Raw genomic sequence first — 24,844 nt, 5'->3', positions numbered from 1 at the left:
ACAACAATGAAGAATCCTTCTACATCTGAGTGTAACGATATTCCTGAGTCTCCACCCGGGATTTACGTGACTGACAGTAGTGAAAACTGAGAGGAAGCTACTGACATGATGAAGAAAGCCCTGAACACCCCCAGAGTCAAAGGGCCTTCATTGCTGCCCCAAATGCCAGTGGGTAACAGGCAGTAAGTGTCACAGTTCAGGGCGTCGGAGTTCAGAGTTCAATTCTGGCTTCCTCTGTAAGGAGTTTGTATGTCCTTCCCATGATACACAACACTTGGTGTTGTATATAATGACATTTACATACCTTGATAATAAATTTACTTTAAACTTCGAACTGTTCAATACACACACAAAGAAAGGTGAGTTGTCCCGATGTCCCGATGTGACAGACTCTGATGTAGAGGCGGCAACAATAATTCCTAAACAACCTCTTGGCTTGGCCTAGCGACACCACAAGAAGCAGCATCCTCAAAACTAGGACCTCTCAATTAGTGCTAATCGGGCGTCCACTTAAATAATACGTGTAACACGGAATCCCTGAGCCCATCAAAATAAACTTAACGAGTTTAAGCAGAAAGCACCGGGAGACCATGTTACAGAGAGTGGAGAAGAACACAAGGAACCCTAAATAATTATGACTCTCATTAGACAACAATTAATCAATTAAGGTGCTTTAAAAGCTGTGGAGCTCAACGCTCTCCAGTGTTCTGCACAGGTCCAAAGAGCTCGTTACCTGAGATGCTAGATATTGAGTCTCTAAGTAACTTTGGGGTTTGGGCTGTGCCAAAGAGCCAGATGACAAGGACTTCATACCAAAATAATGCATTCAATATTGTTATATGTAACCATGACATGTTGTTAAATATAAAAAAGCTTACCTTTCTCATCCCCTACGTTCATTGCCCACTCCTTCTCCCTGCAGTAGTTGTCGATGCTGTTCACCACACTCTTTGCATCACCTCGCACAGCATTTCGCAACACGTATTCTAAAATTCTGCTCTCTCTGCTCGTTCCAGTTATAAGCTCTGCCATCTTCTTTTCCAGGACAGCGTGCCAGAAAATTGCTGCTCTGCTGTTGTGTTTAAGCAGGATGGGAAGAAGGAAGAAAAGCAGAACGAGACTGGCCAGTAAGATGCTGACGGCTGCAAGGTACACTTCCATCTAGGGAGAAGAAAACACTCATGCATCTGCTGCCTTGTAAAAACAGGCATGAAATAAGAACAAAAGCTTACTCTGCCATTCAAACACGAGGAAGTCTGCAGATGCTGGAAATTCAAGCAACACACACAAAATGCTGGTGGAACGCAGCAGGCCAGACAGCATCTATAGGGAGAAGCACTGTCGACGTTTCCGGCCGAGACCCTTCGTCAGGACTAACCGAAAGGAAAGATAATAAGAAATTTGAAAGTAGGAGGGGGAGGGGGAAATGCAAAATGATAGGACAAGACAGGAGGGGAGGGGTGAACCTAAGAGCTGGGAAGATGATTGGCAAAAGGGATACAGAGCTGGAGAAGGGAAAGGATCATGGGACGGGAGGCCTAAGGAGAAAGAAAGGGGGAGGGGAGCACCAGAAGGAGATGGAGAGCAGGCAAGGAGTGATTGTGAGAGGGGTAGAGAGCTATTCTGACTGAGGCAGCAGCCACGTTTGAGCCCCTAATCCTTGATTCCCCATTATTCCAAAAATCTATCTATCTCAGCCTCAAATATTTTTAATGTTCTCAGCATTCACAACTTCCAAGGACAGAATCAGGTTTAATATCACTGGTATATGCCGTGAAATTTGTTAACTTGGTGGCAGCAGTACAATGTAATACATAATAATAGAAAAAATGTGAATTGTATAATGTATATATTAAATAGTTAAATTAAATAAGTAGTGCAAAAATAGAAATAAAATAAAGCAGTGAGGTGTGTTCATGGGTTCAATGTCCATTCAAAATCAGATGAAAGAGGGGAAGAAGCTGTTCCTGAATCGTTGAGTGTGTGTCTTCAGGCTGCCACAAAGTTAACAAATTTCATGGCATATGCTGGTGATATTAAATCTGATTCTGATTTATTTACTGAGATACAGTGGGAAACGGGTCCTTCCAGCCACCCACCAACCCCTGATTTAACCCTAACCTAATCACAGGATGATTTACAGTGACCGATTAACCTACCAGCCAGTATGTCTTTGGAATGTGGGAGGAAACCAGAGCACCCGGAAGAAACGTGGTCAGGGGGAGAACGTACAAACTCCTTACAGGCAGCAGCAGAAACTGAATCGGGGTTGCTGAAGAGCATTGATAATGGCTGGGGTCACCCTTCTAGTAAAGTCACTGCCCAGAAGAAGGCAATGGCAAACCAGTTCTGTAGAAAGAACTATCATATTCATGGAAAGACCATGATTGCCCACATAATACAACATGGCTCACACTGTCAGCACAATCTTTCTTAAATAAGGGTCCCAAAACTTCTCATAATACTCAAGTGAGGCCTCTCTAGTGCCAGCTATCCATTTGGATTACATATTACTAACTGAGCATGCATGCTAGCTGTTGGTATAAAATCTAAAGAAGAGAGTTAGCCATCATAATTGGAGTGGATGTGGAGAGGATATTTCCAATAATAGGAGACTCTAAGATCAGACAGCACAGCCTCAAAATCGCTTTAGATCAGAGATGAGGAAGAATTTCTTTAGCCAGAGGGTGGGGAATCTGTGTAATTTATTGCCACAGGTGGCTGTGGAGGCCAATTCATTGGGTATATTTAAAGCGGAGGCTGATAGGTTTTCGATGGTAAGGGCATCATAGATTATGGGATAGAAGGCAGTAGGATGGGGTTGAGAGGGATAATAAATCAGCCAAGATGGAAAGGTGGAGCAGACTCGATGGGCCAAATAGTCTAATTCTACTCCTGTGTCTTATGGTCTTATAAGGGTGGCACGGCAGCACAATTCTTTGCAGTATAGGCGACCCAAGTTCAATTTCCACGCTGCCCGTAAGGAGTTTGCATGTTCTCCCTGTGACTGCATGGGCTTCCTCCGGGTGCTCTGGTTTCCTTCCACAGCCGAAAGACATACTGGTTGGTAGGTTAACTGGTCTTTGTAATTTGGCCAGTGATTAGGCTAGGATTAAATCAGAGGATTGCTTGGTGGCGTGGTTCTAAGGGCCAGAAGAGGCTATTCTGTGTTGTATCTCAATCAATCATCTTTCTTTTTCTATCTTTTTATTGATTTAAAAAGAGCATATATACAAGCAAGAGGAGAATTATCTCAGATATATATATCAATAACAAATCATACAGAAGGTGAAATAAACATTATCAAAATCATGCATAGTATTAATCTGATATAAAATGTATAATAAGGAAAAAGATAATTAATTCTCTTCTTATCAATTCATGAAGAGAAAAAAGACTTTTTGAAATTTTTATGTGAAAAAACCCCCCACTATTCTCTACAAACAAAAACAAAAAGGGGAAAAAAAGGACTGGGCAGTCCATCCTGAGAGTAAAGCCAAGAAAAGAAAGACTTTCTGATCAAATCCAAAACTTCGGAAAAATAACTGGAAGAGAGTCAGTCCAAAAATCAATAAATCAAATCATATGAAAATATTGAATAAAAGGTTACCAGGTTTCTTCAAATTTAAATGATGTATCAAATGTCCGACTTCTTATTTTCTCTAAACTTAAACAGGACATGGAGGAAAGCCAATAAAATACAGTACGTGGATTAGGATCCTTCCACTTAAGTAAAATGGCTTTCCTTGCCAGTAAAGTTGAAAAGGCTATCATCTGCTGAGCGGAAACAGGAATATATCCTGCCTCCAATGGAATAATCCCAAAAATTGCTGTAAGTAAATTTGGTTGTAAGTCCAGATCCAAGACTTTTGATAAAGTTTTAAAGACATCTTTCCAAAAATTATCCACCTTTATGCAAGACCAAAATATGTGAGTTAAAGTGGCACCTCGATATTACATCTATTGCAAATAGGATTGATATTGGGAAAACTACGGGCTAATTTATCCTTTGACGTATGTGCCCAATGCACTACCTTGAACTGTATCAAGGAATGACGGGCACAAGTAGATGAAGTATTTACCAAATGAAAAATTTTACTCCATTGATTATCTGAAAGTAACTCTTGAAATTTCAATTTCTGAGCACCTGCAATTTTATCGTTAGATATCATTCATAAATTCAATAACCATTTATAAATTGTAGCTATCAATCCTTTTTGAAGTGGTTTAACCTGAAAAAGGGTATCTATCATATTAGGTGGATAAACAGATGGGTAATTTGGAAGCTAAAATACGTTAAAAATTCCTAAAATTTGTAAATATCTAAAAAAAAAGTGTGCATTAGATAAATCATATTTATCCACTAACTGAGTGAAAGACGTTAAAGAATCCCCTATAAACAAATCCGAAAAAGTTTATTATTCCTTTGGTTTTCCAAATTAAAAAGGCCTGATCTAAAATTGATGGTTTAAAAACATAGTTAAGATGGATTTTACTAGAAAGAACAAAATTATTTAACTCAAAAAATCTGCGAATCTGAAACCAAATTCTTAATGTATGTTTAATAATGGGATTGAGGTCTTATCTACCAATCTTAGAGAAGAGGAGCTCCCAGTAAAGAGGCAAAAAGAATACCCCTTCACCGAGTTTTTCTCCAAATTGACCCATAAAGGACAGCCATGTATGTCTGAGTAATGAATCCAAAAGGTAACGTATCGAATATTAATTGACCAGTAGTACAGTATAAGATTCGGCAAAGCCATACCACTGTCCTTTTATGATTCCTGCAGTAACGGTTTACTTAATCTAGGATTTTTATTATTCCAAATATAAGATGAGATTTTAGAGTCTATTCTATCAAAAAACAGTTTAGGAACAAAGGAAGGGACTGCTTGAAATGTATATAAGAACTTCGGTAGAACTATCATTTTAATAGCATTAATTCAACCAATTAATGATAGCGACATAGGAGACCATTTAGAAAGTATTTGTTGCATATAATCAATTAATGGGAGAAAATTATATTTATACATGTCCTTAAAATGTTTAGTAATTTTAATACCAAGATAAGTAAATTTAGCAATACTAAAAGGTATTTGATCGTATTGATCCAAGTGATTATTAATAGGAAATAATTCACTTCTGTGTAAATTTAATTTATATTCAGAAAAACTAATGAATTCAGAAAATATAGATAACATAGAAGGAATAATTTCTTAGGATCTGAAATATAGACTAACAAGTCATCTGCATACAGCAAAAGTCATCTGCATACAGCAAAACCTTATGCACTTTATCCCCTCTCTTAATACCCTGAACATTACTGGAATCCTGAACAGAGGTTCTAAAGCCAAGTTAAATAACAGAGGACTGAGAGGATAGCCCTGCCAGGTACCTCTGTATAGTCTAAAATAAGGAGATTTTTCATTGTTAGTTATAACCGCAGCCATAGCAGCTTGATAGATCAATTTGATCCAGGAAATGAAACCCGGACCGAAATTAAATCTTTCTAAGATCTCAAACAAATAAGACTTTCTCTGAGTCAAGGGAAACAACACATTCAGGTTTTTTTGGATGGAGAGGAGTAAATGATGTTCAATAATCTCCGAATATTAAAATGTGAATATCTATTCTTAATAAATCCAGTTTGATCATTAAGAATAACTTTAGGTAAAATATTCTCAAGCCTATTAGCCAATAGTTTAGAAAGAATTTTAGAATCCACATTTAGTAAAGAGATTGGTCCAAAAGAGGCGCGTGCAGCTATATCTTTTTATTTTTTAGGAATTAATGAAATTGATGCCTCATAAAAAGTTTTCGGGAGAGTCCCAGAGGATATAGAATCAGTGAAAATTTGACATAGATGGGGTTTAGGTATTTCAGTAAAAGTCTTTAAAAATTCCACTGTATATCCATCCGGTCCCGGATTGAAAAGAGGATATAGACCTTGCTATTTTCTCTTGTTTACTAGGCACATCTAATGTGTTCATATCTTGAATAGAAATTTTAGGTATGTTCAATTTTTGCAAAAATCTATCCCTAGAAGTAGTATTGTCTGAAAAGTCAGATTTATAAAGGTTGATGTAGAAATCCAGAAGTGCCTTGTTAATTTCCTGATAATCTGACGTTTCAGTTCTATCAGCTCTTCGTATTTTCAAAATCTGTCTTTTAGCCATAGTTGCTTTTAAATGACCAGCCAACAACTTGCCTGACTTAACTCAGTGTATATAAAATTGACTTTTAGATTTAAGAAGTTACTGCTCAATAGAAAAGTTAAAAGCAGATCATGCTGTGTTTGAAGTTCCACACTTTCCTTATACAGATCTTCACTAGGTGTTACTGAATAAACTTTATCTATTTCTTTAATCCTGTTAGTAATCACTAGAAGTTCCGCTTTGGTTTTCCTTCTTAAACCTACTAAATAAGAAATAATCTGTCCCCTGAGAAAAGATTTCATCGTATCCCAATTAACCAAATTTCACATTCCCTCAGTTGTATTTAATTCAAAAAATAGAGAAATTTGCTCTTTAATAAAACTTACAAAAGCTGAATCCTGCAGCAATGTAGCATTAAACCTCCACTGAGATGCATTCAGTATATTGTCAGGGAACTTCAATGTTAATTTCACAGGTGCATGGTCCGACAACGTGATGAAATCATATGCATAGTCGGCAACAAAGGGCACCAATCGCGTCTCCAGCAAAAAATAATCAATTCTTGAGTATTTATGATATACATGTGAAAAAAAGAAAAATCCCTATCTTTAGGATGCATAAATCTCCAGATATCAACCAAACTGTATTCTAATAAAAAAGAATTAATACAGGTCACAGCCTTATCAGGTAGCAACGGATTGGTTGATGACCTATCAATCGAAGGATTAAGACAGCAGTTAAAGTCACCGCCCATAATCAACTTGTATTCATTTAAATTCGGCAGCACAGAAAATAGCTTCTTAAAAAATTCAGGGCTATCTAAATTAGGTGCATAAACACACACCAGAGCCACCTTTTGACCACATAAACCAGTAACAATTACGTATCTTCCAATTGAATCAGTAACAGTATTAAAATATATGAAAGGGATTTTAGAATTAATAAAAATAGGTACCCCTCTAATTTTAGTTACTGATAAAGACTAAAATTGAGAATCCCTCCAAAATTTAAAAAAACGATTTTCATCCTCCCTACAGATATGAGTCTCCTGCGCAAAAATAATATCAGCTCAAAGTGTTTTTAATTTCTTAAAGATCTTTCTCTGCTTGATAGGTTGGTTCATGCCGTTCAGATTCCAAGATATTATATTAATTTTATTAATATCCATAATAAGCCTTTAAATTAAGAATTTGTAAAGTAAGCTATTGCACAGGTGCAGACCAAACCCTCAGGGGAGAACAAAGCATGGACTTGATCAGAGAGGAAAAAAGCAACATGATAGACAGGAAAACCTCTCAGGACTGCCCAGTCGAAAAACACCTAATCTAATAGCCCCGCCCCCTCTCCCCAGGACCCAAAAACCATCCAATAGGCAGACAGCATGCTACAGTACGTACTATCCCTTATCCCCGTCTCTGATTGGCAGACTCTTCTTACAAAGTTATACGTTAACACTACTGACTAAAGACAAAATAATACATGAAGAAATAAACAATTTCAAATATTTTGAAATTATGTCTAACAGAGGTTAAAACCCAATTAACAATGGCCACCTTAAATTCATTTAAAATAAGTTAATCATATGTTCAAAAATAGATAACTCCAATCAACTAATATGTTACAAACAACACAGAGAAAATGCTGGTGGAATGCAGCAGGCCAGGCATCTATAAGGAGAAGCACAGTCGACGTTTCGGGCTGAGACCCTTCGTGAGGACTAACTGAAAGAAGAGATAGTAAGAGATTTGAAAGTGGGAGGGGGAGATCCGAAAAGATAGAAGACAGGAGGGGGAGGGGTGAAGCTAAGAGCTGGAAAGTTGAATGGCAAAAGGGATACAGAGATGGAGAAGGGATGGGATGGGAGTATGGGACAGGAGGCCTAGGGAGAAAGAAAGGGGGAGGGGAGCACCAGAGGGCAAGGAGTGATTGTGCGAGGGACAGAGACAGAAAAGAAGAAAAAGGGGGGGATAATAAATAAATAAAGGATGGGGTAAGAGGGGAGGGGGGCATTAATGGAAGTTAGAGAAATCAATGTTCATGCCATCAGGTTGGAGGCTACCCAGACGGAATATCAGATGTTGTTCTTCCAACCTGAGTGTGGCTTCATCTTGACAGTAGAGGAGGCCATGGATAGACATATCAGAATGGGAATAGGATATGGAATTAAAATGCGTGGCCACTGGGAGATACTGTTTTATCTGGCAGACAGAGCGTAGGTGTTCAGCGAAACGGTCTCCCTGTCTGCGTCGGGTCTCACCAATATATAGAAGGCTGCACTGGGAGCACCGGACGCAGTATATCACACCAGCCAACTCACAGGTGAAGTGTCGTCTCACCTGGAAGGACTATCTGGGGCCCTGAATGGTGGTGAGGGAGGAAGTGTAAGGGCAGGTGTAGCACTTGGTCCACTTACAAGGATAAGTGCCAGGAGGGAGATCGGTGGGAAGGAATGGGGGGTACGAATGGACAAGGGAGTTGCGTAGGGAGTGATCCCTGCGGAAAGCAGGAAGAGGGAGGGAGGGAAAGATGTGCTTGGTGGTGGAATCCCGTTCACCACCTTTCAGGGCCCCAGACAGTCCTTCCAGGTGAGGTGACACTTCACCTGTGAGTCAGCTGGTGTGGTTTACTGTGTCCAGTGATCCCGGTGTGACCTTTTATATATTGGTGAGACCCGACGCAGACTAGGAGACTGCTTCGGTGAACACTTAATTTCTGTCCGCCAGAGAAAGCAGGATCTCCCAGTGGCCACACATTTTAATTCTGCGTCCCATTCCCATTCTGATATGTCTATCCATGGCCTCCTCTACTGTTGAGATGAAGCCACACTCAGGTTGAAGGAACAACACCTTATATACCGGCTGGGTAGCCTCCAACCTGATGGCATGAACATTGATTTCCCTAACTTACGTTAATGTCCCTCTTCCCCTTCTTACCCCATCCATAGAACCATAGAACATTACAGCACAGAAACAGACCTTTTGGCCCTTCTTGGCTGTGCCGAACCATTTTTCTGCCTAGTCCCACCGACCTGCACCTGGACCATATCCCTCCGTACACCTCTCATTCATGTACCTGTCCAAGTTTTTCTTAAATGTTAAAAGTGAGCCCACATTTACCACTTCATCTGGCAGCTCATTCCACACTCCCACCACTCTCTGTGTGAAGAAGCCCCCCTAATGTTCCCTTTAAACTTTTCCCCCTTCACCCTTAACCTATGATCTCTGGTTTTTTCTCCCCTAGCCTCAGTGGAAAAAACCTGCTTGCATTCACTCTCTCTATTACCCATGATAATTTTCTATAACTCTATCAAATCACCTCTCATTCTCCTACGCTCCAGGGAATAAAGTCCTAACCTATTCAACTTTTCTCTGTAACTCAGTTTCTCAAGTCCTGGCAACATCCTTGTAAACCTTCTCTGCACTCTTTCAACCTTATTAATATCCTTCCTGTAATTCGGTAACCAAAACTGCACACAATATTCCAAATTCAGCCTCACCAATGCCTTATACAACCTCACCGTAACATTCCAACTTTTATACTCTATACTTTGATTTATAAAGGCCAATGTACCAAAAGCTCTCTTTACTAGTCTATCTACCTGTGACGCCACTTTTAGGGAAGCTTGTATCTGTATTCCCAGATCCCTCTGTTCTACTGCATTCCTCAGTGCCCTACCATTTACCTTGTATGTTTACCTTGGTTTTTCCTTCCAAAGTCTAATACCTCACACTTGCCTGTATTAAACTCCATCTGCCATTTTTCAGCCCATTTTCCTAGCTGGTCCAAATTCCTCTGCAAGCTTTGGAAACCTTCCTCACTGTCCACTACACCTCCAATCTTTGTATCATCAGCAAATTTGCTGATCCAGTTTACCACATTATCATCCAGATCATTGATATAGATGACAAATAACAATGGACCCAGCACTGATCCCTGTGGCACACCATTAGTTACAGGCCTCGACTCAGAGAAGCAATCCTCCACTACCACTCTCTGAATTCTCCCATTGAGCCAATGTCTAATCCAATTTACTATCTCACCTAGCGACTGAATCTTCCTAACTAACCTCCCATGTGGGACCTTGTCAAAGGCCTTACTGAAGTCCAGGTAGACAACATCCACTGCCTTCCCTTCAACCACTTTCCTGGTAACCTCCTTGAAAAACTCTAATAGATTTGTTAAACATGACCTACCACGCACAAAGCTGTGTTGACTCTCCCTAATAAGTTCCTGTCTATCTAAATACTTGTAGATCCTATCTCTTAGTACTCCTTCCAATAATTTACCTACTACCAATGTCAAACTTACTGGCCTTTAATTTCCCAGATTACTTTTAGAGCCTTTTTTAAACAACGGAATAACAACCTATCCTCTAATCCTCCGGCACCTCACCCGTAGATACCCACATTCTAAATATTTCTGACAGGGCCCCTGCAATTTCAACACTAGTCTCCTTCAAGGTCCGAGGGAATACCCTGTCAGGTCCTGGGGATTTATCTACTCTGATTTGCATCAGGATAGCAAGCATCTCCTCCTCTTCAATCTGTATAGGTTCCATGACTTCACTAATTGTCCCTTCCTTCCTTATTATTTATTTATCTATCTATCTATCTATCTATTTATTTATTTTCCATATTTTTTTCTTCTTTTCTCTCTCTCTGCCCCTTTCACAATCACTCCTTGCCTGCTCTCCATCGCCTTCTGGTGCTCCCCTCCCCCTTTCTTTCTCCCTTGGCCTCCCGTCCCATGATCCTTTCCCTCCTCCAGCTCTGTATCCCTTTCACCAATCAACTTTCCAGCTCTTAGCTTCATCCCTCTCCCTACTGTCTTCTCCTATCATTTCAGATCTCCCCCTCTCCCTCCCACTTTCAAATCTCTTACTATCTCTTCTTTCCGTTAGTCCTCACGAAGGGTCTCGGCCCGAAACGTCGACTGTACTTCTTCCTATAGATGCTACCTGGCTTGCTGCATTCCACCAGCATTTTGTGTGTGTTGCTTGAATTTCCAGCATTTGCAGATTTCCTCATAATTTGTTACGACTACTGCTAGACACTTACAAGTCAAGGAAAAAAATAAGTAAATATATGTCCAAACTTGTATATTAAATGCAAAACTATATTGAGTATTAAAGCTTAAAATCATCATCGAACAATCCAACATTAATGGAAAAGGCCGCCAGGCCGGTACCAACGCCTTTTATATATTAGTGAGACCTGGCGCAGACAGGGAAACCATTTCTCTGAACACCTACACTCTGTCCGCCAGAGAAAGCAGGACCTCCTGGTGCCCACACATTTTAATTCCACGTCCCATTCCCACTCTGATATGTCAATCCATGGCCTCTTCGACTGTCAAGATGAAGCCACACTCAGGTTGGAGTAGCAACACCTTATATTCTGTCTGGGTAGCCTCCAACCTGATGGCATGAACATTGATTTCTCAAACTTCCGTTAATGCCCCCCCCCCTTCTTACCCCATCCCTTATTTATTTATTATCCCCCCTCACTTTTTTCTTCTTTTCTCTCTCTCTGCCCCTCTCACAATCACTTCTTGCCCTCTAGTGCTTCCCCTCCCCCTTTCTTTTTCGCTAGGCCTCCCGTCCCATGATCCTTTCCCTTCTCCAGCTCTGTATCCCTTTTGCCAATCACCTTTCTGGCTTTCAGCTTCATCCCACTCCCTCCTGCACTTAACTTAAAACGAAGTTAACGGCGCTGTGCGTCTATAGCTCCCACACAGTTAAACTCAGAAACGATTCTTAACAGAGTCTTACCGAAGCACAGTCTCAGAATGCCAGTTCAGAAAGTTTGAAGGGATTCACGGAGAGATTGACAGGAAAGACTTTTAGCATCGACGTGTACCGAAGTGACGATCTTCAAAATGCACAGTTTGGAAATGCCAAACGGGCCACCGTACCTTCGCAGCGGAAGCGAGTTCACGATGCGTTGCGTTTCGAAGAGTCCGCACGAAGTGAGAATTTCACCGCGGAACTGACAGCAGAAGCCCCGTTTCCAGGACTGGTCACCACACACCAAAATCCACATTTGCCAGTCACCTCCAAAATGCACAGCGTTATCAACTGCCCACTCCCTTTTGGGTTCGATCGAAGCTTGCGCTCTTCACTCTCACTAACAACTCCGCGGTCTAAACACAATGAGACTCCACAAAAGTGTGTCTCCCAAAGTGTGTCTCTCTCAAAGCGTGTCTCTCAAAGTGTGTCTCCCAAAGTGTCTCTCTCAAAGCGTGTCTCTCAAAGTGTCTCTCTCAAAGTGTGTCTCCCAAAGTGTCTCTCTCAAAGCGTGTCTCCCAAAGTGTGTCTCTCTCAAAGCGTGTCTCTCAAAGTGTGTCTCCCAAAGTGTCTCTCTCAAAGCGTGTCTCTCAAAGTGTCTCTCTCAAAGTGTGTCTCCCAAAGTGTCTCTCTCAAAGCGTGTCTCCCAAAGTGTGTTTCTCTCAGTGTGTCTCCCAAAGTGTGTCTCTCTCAGTGTGTGTCTCCCAAAGTGTGTCTCTCTCAGTGTGTCTCCAACTGTGTGTCTCTCAAAGTGTGTCTCTCTCCGTGTGCCTCCCAAAGTGTGTCTCCCAAATGTGTTTCTCTCAGTGTGTCTCCCAAAGTCTGTCTCTCACAAAGTGTGTCTCCCAAAGTGTGTCTGCTTCAGTGTGTGCCTCCCAAAGTGAGTCTCTCAAAGTGTGTCTCACAAAGTGCGTCCCACTCAGTGTGTCTCTCAAAGTCTGTCTCCCAAAGTGTTTCGCTGACAAAGTGTCTCTCCCAAAGTGTGTCTCTCTCAGTGTGTCTCCCAAAGTGTGTCTCTCAAAGTGTGTCTCTCTCAGTGTGTGTCTCCCAAAGTGTGTGTCTCTCTCAAAGTGTGTCTCTCTCAGTGTGTGTCTCCCAAAGTGAGTCTCTCCCAAAGTATCTCTCTCAAAGCGTGTCTCCCAAAGTGTGTCTCTCAGTGTGTCTCTCTCAAAGTGTGTCTCTCAGTGTGTGTCTCCCAAAGTGAGTCTCTCCCAAAGTATCTCTCTCAAAGTGTGTCTCCCAAAGTGTGTTTCTCTCAAAGCGTGTCTCCCAAAGTGTGTCTCTCTCAAAGTGTGTCTCTCAGTGTGTCTCTCTCAAAGTGTGTCTCTCCCAAAGTGTGCCTCTCTCAGTGTGTCTCTCCCAAAGTGTGACTCTCCCAAAGTGTGTGTCTCTCTCAAAGTGTGTCCCCCAAAGTGTGTCTCTCTCAGTCTGTCTCCCAAAGTGTGTCTCGCTCAAAGTGTGTCTCCCAAAGTGTGTCCCTCTCAGTGTGTCTCTCAAAGTGTGTCTCCCAAAGTGTGTCTCTCTCAGTGTGTGCCTCCCAAAGTGTGTCTCCCAAAGTGTGTCTCTCTCAGTGTGTGCCTCCCAAAGTGTGTCTCCCAAAGTGTGTCTCTCTCAGTGTGTGCCTCCCAAAGTGTGCCTCCCAAAGTGTGTCTCCCAAAGTGTGTCTCTCTCAAAGTGTGTCTCTCTCAAAGTGTGTCTCCCAAAGTGTGTCTCTCTCAGTGTGTGCCTCCCAAAGTGTGTCTCCCAAAGTGTGTCTCTCTCAGTGTGTGCCTCCCAAAGTGTGTCTCTCAAAGTGTGTCTCCCAAAGTGTGTCTCTCTCAGTGTGTCTCTCAAAGTGTGTCTCCCAAAGTGTTTCGCAGACAAAGTGTGTCTCCCAAAGTGTGTCTCTCTCAGTGTGTCTCCCAAAGTGTGTTTCTCAAAGTGTGTCTCTCTCAGTGTGTGTCTCCCAAAGTGTGTCTCTCTCAGTGTGTCTCCCAGTGTGTGTCTCTCAAAGTGTGTCTCTCTCAAAGTGTGTGTCTCTCAGTGCGTCTCTCCCAAAGTGTCTCCCAAAGTGTGTCTCTCTCAAAGTGTGTCTCTCTCAGTGTGTCTCTCCCAAAGTGTGTCTCTCAGTGTGTCTCTCTCAGTGAGTCTCTCCCAAAGTGTGTCTCCCAAAGTGTGTCTCTCTCTCAGTGCGTCTCTCCCAAAGTGTCTCCCAAAGTGTGTCTCTCTCAAAGTGTGTCTCTCTGTGTGTCTCTCACAAAGTGTGTCTCTCAGGTGTCTCTCCCAAAGTGTGTCTCTCAGTGTGTCTCTCTCAGTGAGTCTCTCCCAAAGTGTGTCTCTCTCAAAGTGTGTCTCTCTCAGTGTGTCTCTCACAAAGTGTGTCTCTCAGTGTGTCTCTCCCAAAGTGTGTGTCTCTCAGTGTGTCTCTCTCAGTGAGTCTCTCCCAAAGTGTGTCTCCCAAAGTGTGTCTCTCTCAGTGAGTCTCTCCCAAAGTGTGTCTCCCAAAGTGAGTCTCTCTCAAAGTGTGTCTCCCAAAGTGTGTTTCTCTCAGTGTGTCTCTCAAAGTGTGTCTCCCAAAGTCTGTCTCTCACAAAGTGTGTCTCCGAAAGTGTGTCTCCCAAAGTGTGTCTCTCCCAAAGCGTGTCTCCCAAAGTGTGTCTCTCTCAACTTCTGTCTCTCCCAAAGTGTGTCTGTCAGTGTGTTTCTCCCAAATTGTGTCACTCTTTGAGTCTCCCAAAGTGAGTCTCTCCCAAAGTGTGTCTCTCTCAAAGTGTGTTTCTCTCAGTGTCTCTCCCAATGTGTGTCTCCCAAAGTGTATGTCTCTCAGTGTGTCTCTCTCAAAGTGCGTCTCTCAGTGTGTCTCTCCCAAATTGTGTCTCTCAGTGTGTCTCTCAGTGTGTCTCAAAGTGTGTCTCCCAAAGTGTGTCTCCCCCAAATTGTGTCTCCCAAAGTGTGTCTCTCTCAAAGTGTATGTCTCTCAGTGTGTCTCTCTCAAAGTGTGTCTCTCAGTGTGTCTCTCCCAAATTGTGTCTCCCAAAGTGTGTCTCTCTCAAAGTGTGTTTCTCTCAGTGTGTCTCTCCCAATGTGTCTCCCAAAGTGTGTGTCTCTCCCAAAGTGTGTCTCCCCCAAATTGTTTCTCCCAAAGTGTGTCTCTCTCAAAGTGTGTTTCTCTCAGTGTGTCTCTCCCAATGTGTCTCCCAAAGTGTGTGTCTCTCCCAAAGTGTGTCTCTCTCAAAGTGTGTTTCTCTCAGTGTGTCTCTCCCAATGTGTCTCCCAAAGAGTGTCTCTCCTGTAGTGTGTCTCTCTCAGTGAGTCTCTCCCAAAGTGTTCCTCCCTAAGTGTGTCTCCTAAATTGTGTCTTTCCCAAAGCGTGTCTCCCAAAGTGTGTCTCTCTCAAAGTGTGTCTCTCAAAGTGTCTCCCAAATGTGAGTCTCTCCCAAAGTGTGTCTCTCAAAGTGTGTTTCTCTCAGTGTCTCTCTCCATGTGTCTCCCAAAGTGTGTTTCTCTCAGTGTCTCTCAAAGTGTGTCTCCCAAAGTGTATCTCTCAGAAAGTGTCTCTGCCAAAGTGTGTCTCTCTCAGTGTGTCTCCCAAAGTGTGTCTCCCAAAGTGTGTCTCTCTCAGTGTGTGTCTCCCAAAGTGTGTCTCTCTCAGTGTGTCTCCAACTGTGTGTCTCTCAAAGTGTGTCTCTCTCAGTGTGTCTCTCAAAGTGTGTCTCTCTCCGTGTGCCTCCCAAAGTGTGTCTCCCAAATGTGTTTCTCTCAGTGTGTCTCTCAAAGTGTGTCTCCCAAAGTCTGTCTCTCACAAAGTGTGTCTCCCAAAGTGTGTCTGTCTCAGTGTGTGCCTCCCAAAGTGTGTCTCTCAAAGTGTGTCTCACAAAGTGCGTCCCACTCAGTGTGTCTCTCAAAGTCTGTCTCCCAAAGTGTTTCGCTGACAAATTGTCTCTCCCAAAGTGTGTCTCTCTCAGTGTGTCTCCCAAAGTGTGTCTCCCAAAGTGTGTCTCTCAAAGTGTGTCTCCCAAAGTGTGTGTCTCTCTCAAAGTGTGTCTCTCTCTGTGTGTGTCTCCCAAAGTGTGTTTCTCTCAAAGCGTGTCTCCCAAAGTGTGTCTCTCAGTGTGTCTCTCTCAAAGTGTGTCTCTCCCAAAGTGTGCCTCTCTCAGTGTGTCTCTCCCAAAGTGTGACTCTCCCAAAGTGTGTGTCTCTCTCAAAGTGTGTCCCCCAAAGTGTGTCTCTCTCAGTCTGTCTCCCAAAGGGAGTCTCTCCCAAAGTGTGTCTCGCTCAAAGTGTGTCTCCCAAAGTGTGTCCCTCTCAGTGTGTCTCTCAAAGTGTGTCTCCCAAAGTGTGTCTCTCTCAGTGTGTGCCTCCCAAAGTGTGTCTCCCAAAGTGTGTCTCTCTCAGTGTGTGCCTCCCAAAGTGTGTCTCTCAAAGTGTGTCTCCCAAAGTGTGTCTCTCTCAGTGTGTCTCTCAAAGTGTGTCTCCCAGTGTTTCGCAGACAAAGTGTGTCTCCCAAAGTGTGTCTCTCTCAGTGTGTCTCTCAAAGTGTGTCTCTCTCCGTGTGCCTCCCAAAGTGTGTCTCCCAAATGTGTTTCTCTCAGTGTGTCTCTCAAAGTGTGTCTCCCAAAGTGTGTCTGCTTCAGTGTGTGCCTCCCAAAGTGTGTCTCTCAAAGTGTGTCTCACAAAGTGCGTCCCACTCAGTGTGTCTCTCAAAGTCTGTCTCCCAAAGTGTTTCGCTGACAAAGTGTCTCTCCCAAAGTGTGTCTCTCTCAGTGTGTCTCCCAAAGTGTGTCTCTCAAAGTGTGTCTCTCTCAGTGTGTGTCTCCCAAAGTGTGTGTCTCTCTCAAAGTGTGTCTCTCTCAGTGTGTGTCTCCCAAAGTGAGTCTCTCCCAAAGTATCTCTCTCAAAGTGTGTCTCCCAAAGTGTGTTTCTCTCAAAGCGTGTCTCCCAAAGTGTGTCTCTCAGTGTGTCTCTCTCAAAGTGTGTCTCTCAGTGTGTGTCTCCCAAAGTGAGTCTCTCCCAAAGTATCTCTCTCAAAGTGTGTCTCCCAAAGTGTGTTTCTCTCAAAGCGTGTCTCCCAAAGTGTGTCTCTCAGTGTGTCTCTCTCAAAGTGTGTCTCTCAGTGTGTCTCTCTCAAAGTGTGTCTCTCCCAAAGTGTGCCTCTCTCAGTGTGTCTCTCCCAAAGTGTGACTCTCCCAAAGTGTGTGTCTCTCTCAAAGTGTGTCCCCCAAAGTGTGTCTTTCTCAGTCTGTCTCCCAAAGTTTGTCTCGCTCAAAGTGTGTCTCCCAAAGTGTGTCCCTCTCAGTGTGTCTCTCAAAGTGTGTCTCCCAAAGTGTGTCTCTCTCAGTGTGTGCCTCCCAAAGTGTGTCTCCCAAAGTGTGTCTCTCTCAGTGTGTGCCTCCCAAAGTGTGTCTCTCAAAGTGTGTCTCCCAAAGTGTGTCTCTCTCAGTGTGTCTCTCAAAGTGTGTCTCCCAAAGTGTTTCGCAGACAAAGTGTGTCTCCCAAAGTGTGTCTCTCTCAGTGTGTCTCCCAGTGTGTGTCCCTCAAAGTGTGTCTCTCTCAAAGTGTGTTTCTCTCAGTGTGTCTCTCCCAAAGTGTGTCTCCCAAAGTGTGTGTCTCTCAGTGCGTCTCTCCCAAAGTGTCTCCCAAAGTGTGTCTCTCTCAAAGTGTGTCTCTCTCAGTGTGTCTCTCCCAAAGTGTGTCTCTCAGTGTGTCTCTCTCAGTGAGTCTCTCCCAAAGTGTGTCTCTCTCAAAGTGTGTCTCTCTCAGTGTGTCTCTCCCAAAGTGTGTCTCTCAGTGTGTCTCTCCCAAAGTGTGTGTCTCTCAGTGTGTCTCTCTCAGTGAGTCTCTCCCAAAGTGTGTCTCTCCCAAAGTGTGTGTCTCCCAAAGTGAGTCTCTCTCAAAGTGTGTCTCCCAAAGTGTGTTTCTCTCAGTGTGTCTCTCAAAGTGTGTCTCCCAAAGTCTGTCTCTCACAAAGTGTGTCTCCGAAAGTGTGTCTCCCAAAGTGTGTCTCTCCCAAAGCGTGTCTCCCAAAGTGTGTCTCTCTCAACTTCTGTCTCTCCCAAAGTGTGTCTGTCAGTGTGTTTCTCCCAAATTGTGTCACTCTTTGAGTCTCCCAAAGTGAGTCTCTCCCAAAGTGTGTCTCTCTCAAAGTGTGTTTCTCTCAGTGTGTCTCTCCCAATGTGTGTCTCCCAAAGTGTATGTCTCTCAGTGTGTCTCTCTCAAAGTGTGTCTCTCAGTGTTTCTCCCAAAGTGAGTCTCTCCCAAAGTGTGTCTCTCTCAAAGTGTGTTTCTCTCAGTGTGTCTCTCCCAATGTGTGTCTCCCAAAGTGTATGTCTCTCAGTGTGTCTCTCTCAAAGTGCGTCTCTCAGTGTGTCTCCCCCAAATTGTTTCTCCCAAAGTGTGTCTCTCTCAAAGTGTGTTTCTCTCAGTGTGTCTCTCCCAATGTGTCTCCCAAAGTGTGTGTCTCTCCCAAAGTGTGTCTCTCTCAAAGTGTGTTTCTCTCAGTGTGTCTCTCTCAAAGTGTGTCTCTCAGTGTGTCTCCCAAAGTGTGTCTCTCTCAAAGTGTGTTTCTCTCAGTGTGTCTCTCCCAATGTGTCTCCCAAAGAGTGTCTCTCCTGTAGTGTGTCTCTCTCAGTGAGTCTCTCTCAAAGTGTTCCTCCCTAAGTGTGTCTCCTAAATTGTGTCTTTCCCAAAGTGTCTCTCCCAAAGTGTGTCTCTCTCAGTGTGTGCCTCCCAAAGCGTGTCTCCCAAAGTGTGTCTCTCTCAAAGTGTGTCTCTCAAAGTGTCTCCCAAAGTGTGTCTCTCAGTGTGTCTCCCAAATGTGAGTCTCTCCCAAAGTGTGTCCCTCTCAGTGTGTCTCTCAAAGTGTGTCTCCCAAAGTGTGTCTCTCTCAGTGTGTGCCTCCCAAAGTGTGTCTCTCTCAAAGTGTGTCTCTCTCAAAGCGTGTCTCTCAAAGTGTCTCTCTCAAAGCGTGTCTCCCAAAGTGTGTCTCTCAAAGTGTGTCTCCCAAAGTGTGTCTCTCTCAAAGCGTGTCTCCCAAAGTGTGTCTCTCAAAGTGTGTCTCCCAAAGTGTGTCTCTCAAAGTGTGTCTCCCAAAGTGTGTCTCTCTCAGTGTGTGCCTCCCAAAGTGTGTCTCTCAAAGTGTGTCTCCCAAAGTGTGTCTCTCTCAGTGTGTCTCTCAAAGTGTGTCTCCCAAAGTGTTTCGCAGACAAAGTGTGTCTCCCAAAGTGTGTCTCTCTCAGTGTGTCTCTCAAAGTGTGTCTCTCTCCGTGTGCCTCCCAAAGTGTGTCTCCCAAATGTGTTTCTCTCAGTGTGTCTCTCAAAGTGTGTCTCCCAAAGTGTGTCTGCTTCAGTGTGTGCCTCCCAAAGTGTGTCTCTCAAAGTGTGTCTCACAAAGTGCGTCCCACTCAGTGTGTCTCTCAAAGTCTGTCTCCCAAAGTGTTTCGCTGACAAAGTGTCTCTCCCAAAGTGTGTCTCTCTCAGTGTGTCTCCCAAAGTGTGTCTCTCAAAGTGTGTCTCTCTCAGTGTGTGTCTCCCAAAGTGTGTGTCTCTCTCAAAGTGTGTCTCTCTCAGTGTGTGTCTCCCAAAGTGAGTCTCTCCCAAAGTATCTCTCTCAAAGTGTGTCTCCCAAAGTGTGTTTCTCTCAAAGCGTGTCTCCCAAAGTGTGTCTCTCAGTGTGTCTCTCTCAAAGTGTGTCTCTCCCAAAGTGTGCCTCTCTCAGTGTGTCTCTCCCAAAGTGTGACTCTCCCAAAGTGTGTGTCTCTCTCAAAGTGTGTCCCCCAAAGTGTGTCTCTCTCAGTCTGTCTCCCAAAGTGTGTCTCGCTCAAAGTGTGTCTCCCAAAGTGTGTCCCTCTCAGTGTGTCTCTCAAAGTGTGTCTCCCAAAGTGTGTCTCTCTCAGTGTGTGCCTCCCAAAGTGTGTCTCCCAAAGTGTGTCTCTCTCAGTGTGTGCCTCCCAAAGTGTGTCTCTCAAAGTGTGTCTCCCAAAGTGTGTCTCTCTCAGTGTGTCTCTCAAAGTGTGTCTCCCAAAGTGTTTCGCAGACAAAGTGTGTCTCCCAAAGTGTGTCTCTCTCAGTGTGTCTCCCAGTGTGTGTCTCTCAAAGTGTGTCTCTCTCAAAGTGTGTTTCTCTCAGTGTGTCTCTCCCAAAGTGTGTCTCCCAAAGTGTGTGTCTCTCAGTGCGTCTCTCCCAAAGTGTCTCCCAAAGTGTGTCTCTCTCAAAGTGTGTCTCTCTCAGTGTGTCTCTCCCAAAGTGTGTCTCTCAGTGTGTCTCTCTCAGTGAGTCTCTCCCAAAGTGTGTCTCTCTCAAAGTGTGTCTCTCTCAGTGTGTCTCTCCCAAAGTGTGTCTCTCAGTGTGTCTCTCCCAAAGTGTGTGTCTCTCAGTGTGTCTCTCTCAGTGAGTCTCTCCCAAAGTGTGTCTCCCAAAGTGTGTCTCTCTCAGTGAGTCTCTCCCAAAGTGTGTCTCTCCCAAAGTGTGTGTCTCCCAAAGTGAGTCTCTCTCAAAGTGTGTCTCCCAAAGTGTGTTTCTCTCAGTGTGTCTCTCAAAGTGTGTCTCCCAAAGTCTGTCTCTCACAAAGTGTGTCTCCGAAAGTGTGTCTCCCAAAGTGTGTCTCTCCCAAAGCGTGTCTCCCAAAGTGTGTCTCTCTCAACTTCTGTCTCTCCCAAAGTGTGTCTGTCAGTGTGTTTCTCCCAAATTGTGTCACTCTTTGAGTCTCCCAAAGTGAGTCTCTCCCAAAGTGTGTCTCTCTCAAAGTGTGTTTCTCTCAGTGTGTCTCTCCCAATGTGTGTCTCCCAAAGTGTATGTCTCTCAGTGTGTCTCTCTCAAAGTGTGTCTCTCAGTGTTTCTCCCAAAGTGAGTCTCTCCCAAAGTGTGTCTCTCTCAAAGTGTGTTTCTCTCAGTGTGTCTCTCCCAATGTGTGTCTCTCTCAAAGTGAATGTCTCTCAGTGTGTCTCTCTCAAAGTGCGTCTCTCAGTGTGTCTCCCCCAAATTGTTTCTCCCAAAGTGTGTCTCTCTCAAAGTGTGTTTCTCTCAGTGTGTCTCTCCCAATGTGTCTCCCAAAGTGTGTGTCTCTCCCAAAGTGTGTCTCTCTCAAAGTGTGTTTCTCTCAGTGTGTCTCTCTCAAAGTGTGTCTCTCAGTGTGTCTCCCAAAGTGTGTCTCTCTCAAAGTGTGTTTCTCTCAGTGTGTCTCTCCCAATGTGTCTCCCAAAGAGTGTCTCTCCTGTAGTGTGTCTCTCTCAGTGAGTCTCTCTCAAAGTGTTCCTCCCTAAGTGTGTCTCCTAAATTGTGTCTTTCCCAAAGTGTCTCTCCCAAAGTGTGTCTCTCTCAGTGTGTGCCTCCCAAAGCGTGTCTCCCAAAGTGTGTCTCTCAGTGTGTCTCCCAAATGTGAGTCTCTCCCAAAGTGTGTCTCTCTCAAAGTGTGTTTCTCTCAGTGTGTCTCTCCCAATGTGTCTCCCAAAGTGTGTGTCTCTCCCAAAGTGTGTCTCTCTCAAAGTGTGTTTCTCTCAGTGTGTCTCTCTCAAAGTGTGTCTCTCAGTGTGTCTCCCAAAGTGTGTCTCTCTCAAAGTGTGTTTCTCTCAGTGTGTCTCTCCCAATGTGTCTCCCAAAGAGTGTCTCTCCTGTAGTGTGTCTCTCTCAGTGAGTCTCTCTCAAAGTGTTCCTCCCTAAGTGTGTCTCCTAAATTGTGTCTTTCCCAAAGTGTCTCTCCCAAAGTGTGTCTCTCTCAGTGTGTGCCTCCCAAAGCGTGTCTCCCAAAGTGTGTCTCTCTCAAAGTGTGTCTCTCAAAGTGTCTCCCAAAGTGTGTCTCTCAGTGTGTCTCCCAAATGTGAGTCTCTCCCAAAGTGTGTCCCTCTCAGTGTGTCTCTCAAAGTGTGTCTCCCAAAGTGTGTCTCTCTCAGTGTGTGCCTCCCAAAGTGTGTCTCTCTCAAAGTGTGTCTCTCTCAAAGCGTGTCTCTCAAAGTGTCTCTCTCAAAGCGTGTCTCCCAAAGTGTGTCTCTCAAAGTGTGTCTCCCAAAGTGTGTCTCTCTCAAAGCGTGTCTCCCAAAGTGTGTCTCTCAAAGTGTGTCTCCCAAAGTGTGTCTCTCAAAGTGTGTCTCCCAAAGTGTGTCTCTCTCAGTGTGTGCCTCCCAAAGTGTGTCTCTCAAAGTGTGTCTCCCAAAGTGTGTCTCTCTCAGTGTGTCTCTCAAAGTGTGTCTCCCAAAGTGTTTCGCAGACAAAGTGTGTCTCCCAAAGTGTGTCTCTCTCAGTGTGTCTCTCAAAGTGTGTCTCTCTCCGTGTGCCTCCCAAAGTGTGTCTCCCAAATGTGTTTCTCTCAGTGTGTCTCTCAAAGTGTGTCTCCCAAAGTGTGTCTGCTTCAGTGTGTGCCTCCCAAAGTGTGTCTCTCAAAGTGTGTCTCACAAAGTGCGTCCCACTCAGTGTGTCTCTCAAAGTCTGTCTCCCAAAGTGTTTCGCTGACAAAGTGTCTCTCCCAAAGTGTGTCTCTCTCAGTGTGTCTCCCAAAGTGTGTCTCTCAAAGTGTGTCTCTCTCAGTGTGTGTCTCCCAAAGTGTGTGTCTCTCTCAAAGTGTGTCTCTCTCAGTGTGTGTCTCCCAAAGTGAGTCTCTCCCAAAGTATCTCTCTCAAAGTGTGTCTCCCAAAGTGTGTTTCTCTCAAAGCGTGTCTCCCAAAGTGTGTCTCTCAGTGTGTCTCTCTCAAAGTGTGTCTCTCCCAAAGTGTGCCTCTCTCAGTGTGTCTCTCCCAAAGTGTGACTCTCCCAAAGTGTGTGTCTCTCTCAAAGTGTGTCCCCCAAAGTGTGTCTCTCTCAGTCTGTCTCCCAAAGTGTGTCTCGCTCAAAGTGTGTCTCCCAAAGTGTGTCCCTCTCAGTGTGTCTCTCAAAGTGTGTCTCCCAAAGTGTGTCTCTCTCAGTGTGTGCCTCCCAAAGTGTGTCTCCCAAAGTGTGTCTCTCTCAGTGTGTGCCTCCCAAAGTGTGTCTCTCAAAGTGTGTCTCCCAAAGTGTGTCTCTCTCAGTGTGTCTCTCAAAGTGTGTCTCCCAAAGTGTTTCGCAGACAAAGTGTGTCTCCCAAAGTGTGTCTCTCTCAGTGTGTCTCCCAGTGTGTGTCTCTCAAAGTGTGTCTCTCTCAAAGTGTGTTTCTCTCAGTGTGTCTCTCCCAAAGTGTGTCTCCCAAAGTGTGTGTCTCTCAGTGCGTCTCTCCCAAAGTGTCTCCCAAAGTGTGTCTCTCTCAAAGTGTGTCTCTCTCAGTGTGTCTCTCCCAAAGTGTGTCTCTCAGTGTGTCTCTCTCAGTGAGTCTCTCCCAAAGTGTGTCTCTCTCAAAGTGTGTCTCTCTCAGTGTGTCTCTCCCAAAGTGTGTCTCTCAGTGTGTCTCTCCCAAAGTGTGTGTCTCTCAGTGTGTCTCTCTCAGTGAGTCTCTCCCAAAGTGTGTCTCCCAAAGTGTGTCTCTCTCAGTGAGTCTCTCCCAAAGTGTGTCTCTCCCAAAGTGTGTGTCTCCCAAAGTGAGTCTCTCTCAAAGTGTGTCTCCCAAAGTGTGTTTCTCTCAGTGTGTCTCTCAAAGTGTGTCTCCCAAAGTCTGTCTCTCACAAAGTGTGTCTCCGAAAGTGTGTCTCCCAAAGTGTGTCTCTCCCAAAGCGTGTCTCCCAAAGTGTGTCTCTCTCAACTTCTGTCTCTCCCAAAGTGTGTCTGTCAGTGTGTTTCTCCCAAATTGTGTCACTCTTTGAGTCTCCCAAAGTGAGTCTCTCCCAAAGTGTGTCTCTCTCAAAGTGTGTTTCTCTCAGTGTGTCTCTCCCAATGTGTGTCTCCCAAAGTGTATGTCTCTCAGTGTGTCTCTCTCAAAGTGTGTCTCTCAGTGTTTCTCCCAAAGTGAGTCTCTCCCAAAGTGTGTCTCTCTCAAAGTGTGTTTCTCTCAGTGTGTCTCTCCCAATGTGTGTCTCTCTCAAAGTGAATGTCTCTCAGTGTGTCTCTCTCAAAGTGCGTCTCTCAGTGTGTCTCCCCCAAATTGTTTCTCCCAAAGTGTGTCTCTCTCAAAGTGTGTTTCTCTCAGTGTGTCTCTCCCAATGTGTCTCCCAAAGTGTGTGTCTCTCCCAAAGTGTGTCTCTCTCAAAGTGTGTTTCTCTCAGTGTGTCTCTCTCAAAGTGTGTCTCTCAGTGTGTCTCCCAAAGTGTGTCTCTCTCAAAGTGTGTTTCTCTCAGTGTGTCTCTCCCAATGTGTCTCCCAAAGAGTGTCTCTCCTGTAGTGTGTCTCTCTCAGTGAGTCTCTCTCAAAGTGTTCCTCCCTAAGTGTGTCTCCTAAATTGTGTCTTTCCCAAAGTGTCTCTCCCAAAGTGTGTCTCTCTCAGTGTGTGCCTCCCAAAGCGTGTCTCCCAAAGTGTGTCTCTCAGTGTGTCTCCCAAATGTGAGTCTCTCCCAAAGTGTGTCCCTCTCAGTGTGTCTCTCAAAGTGTGCCTCCCAAAGTGTGTCTCTCTCAAAGTGTGTCTCTCTCAAAGCGTGTCTCTCAAAGTGTCTCTCTCAAAGCGTGTCTCCCAAAGTGTGTCTCTCAAAGTGTGTCTCCCAAAGTGTGTCTCTCTCAAAGCGTGTCTCCCAAAGTGTGTCTCTCTCAAAGTGTGTCTCTCTCAAAGCGTGTCTCTCAAAGTGTCTCTCTCAAAGCGTGTCTCCCAAAGTGTGTTTCTCTCAAAGCGTGTCTCCCAAAGTGTGTCTCTCAGTGTGTCTCTCTCAAAGTGTGTCTCTCAGTGTGTCTCTCTCAAAGTGTGTCTCTCCCAAAGTGTGCCTCTCTCAGTGTGTCTCTCCCAAAGTGTGACTCTCCCAAAGTGTGTGTCTCTCTCAAAGTGTGTCCCCCAAAGTGTGTCTCTCTCAGTCTGTCTCCCAAAGTGTGTCTCGCTCAAAGTGTGTCTCCCAAAGTGTGTCCCTCTCAGTGTGTCTCTCAAAGTGTGTCTCCCAAAGTGTGTCTCTCT

At 44.4% G+C, this 24,844-nt stretch overlaps 1 protein-coding gene across 4 annotated transcripts in view; it reads right to left on the bottom strand.

Annotated features, from left to right (window-relative positions):
* The window catches only part of LOC140730890 (catechol O-methyltransferase-like), a 250,646-nt gene that overhangs the window by 205,157 nt on the left and 20,645 nt on the right, over positions 1–24,844 (bottom strand). For 2 of the 4 annotated variants that reach the window (XM_073051904.1, XM_073051903.1), the window contains exon 2: positions 879–1,161. In XM_073051904.1, coding sequence (XP_072908005.1) covers positions 879–1,161 — 283 coding nt within the window. Of the gene's footprint in view, positions 1–878; positions 1,162–11,925; positions 12,078–24,844 lie in introns of those variants that run through there. The other 2 variants (XM_073051905.1, XM_073051902.1) reach the window with 2 other exon arrangements.

The sequence above is a fragment of the Hemitrygon akajei genome, chromosome 7, assembly GCF_048418815.1.
Source record: "Hemitrygon akajei chromosome 7, sHemAka1.3, whole genome shotgun sequence".
Classification (NCBI taxonomy): domain Eukaryota; kingdom Metazoa; phylum Chordata; class Chondrichthyes; order Myliobatiformes; family Dasyatidae; genus Hemitrygon; species Hemitrygon akajei.
The sequence above is the reverse complement of the archived record's forward strand: the minus strand, read 5'-3'. Positions and strand labels throughout refer to the sequence as shown.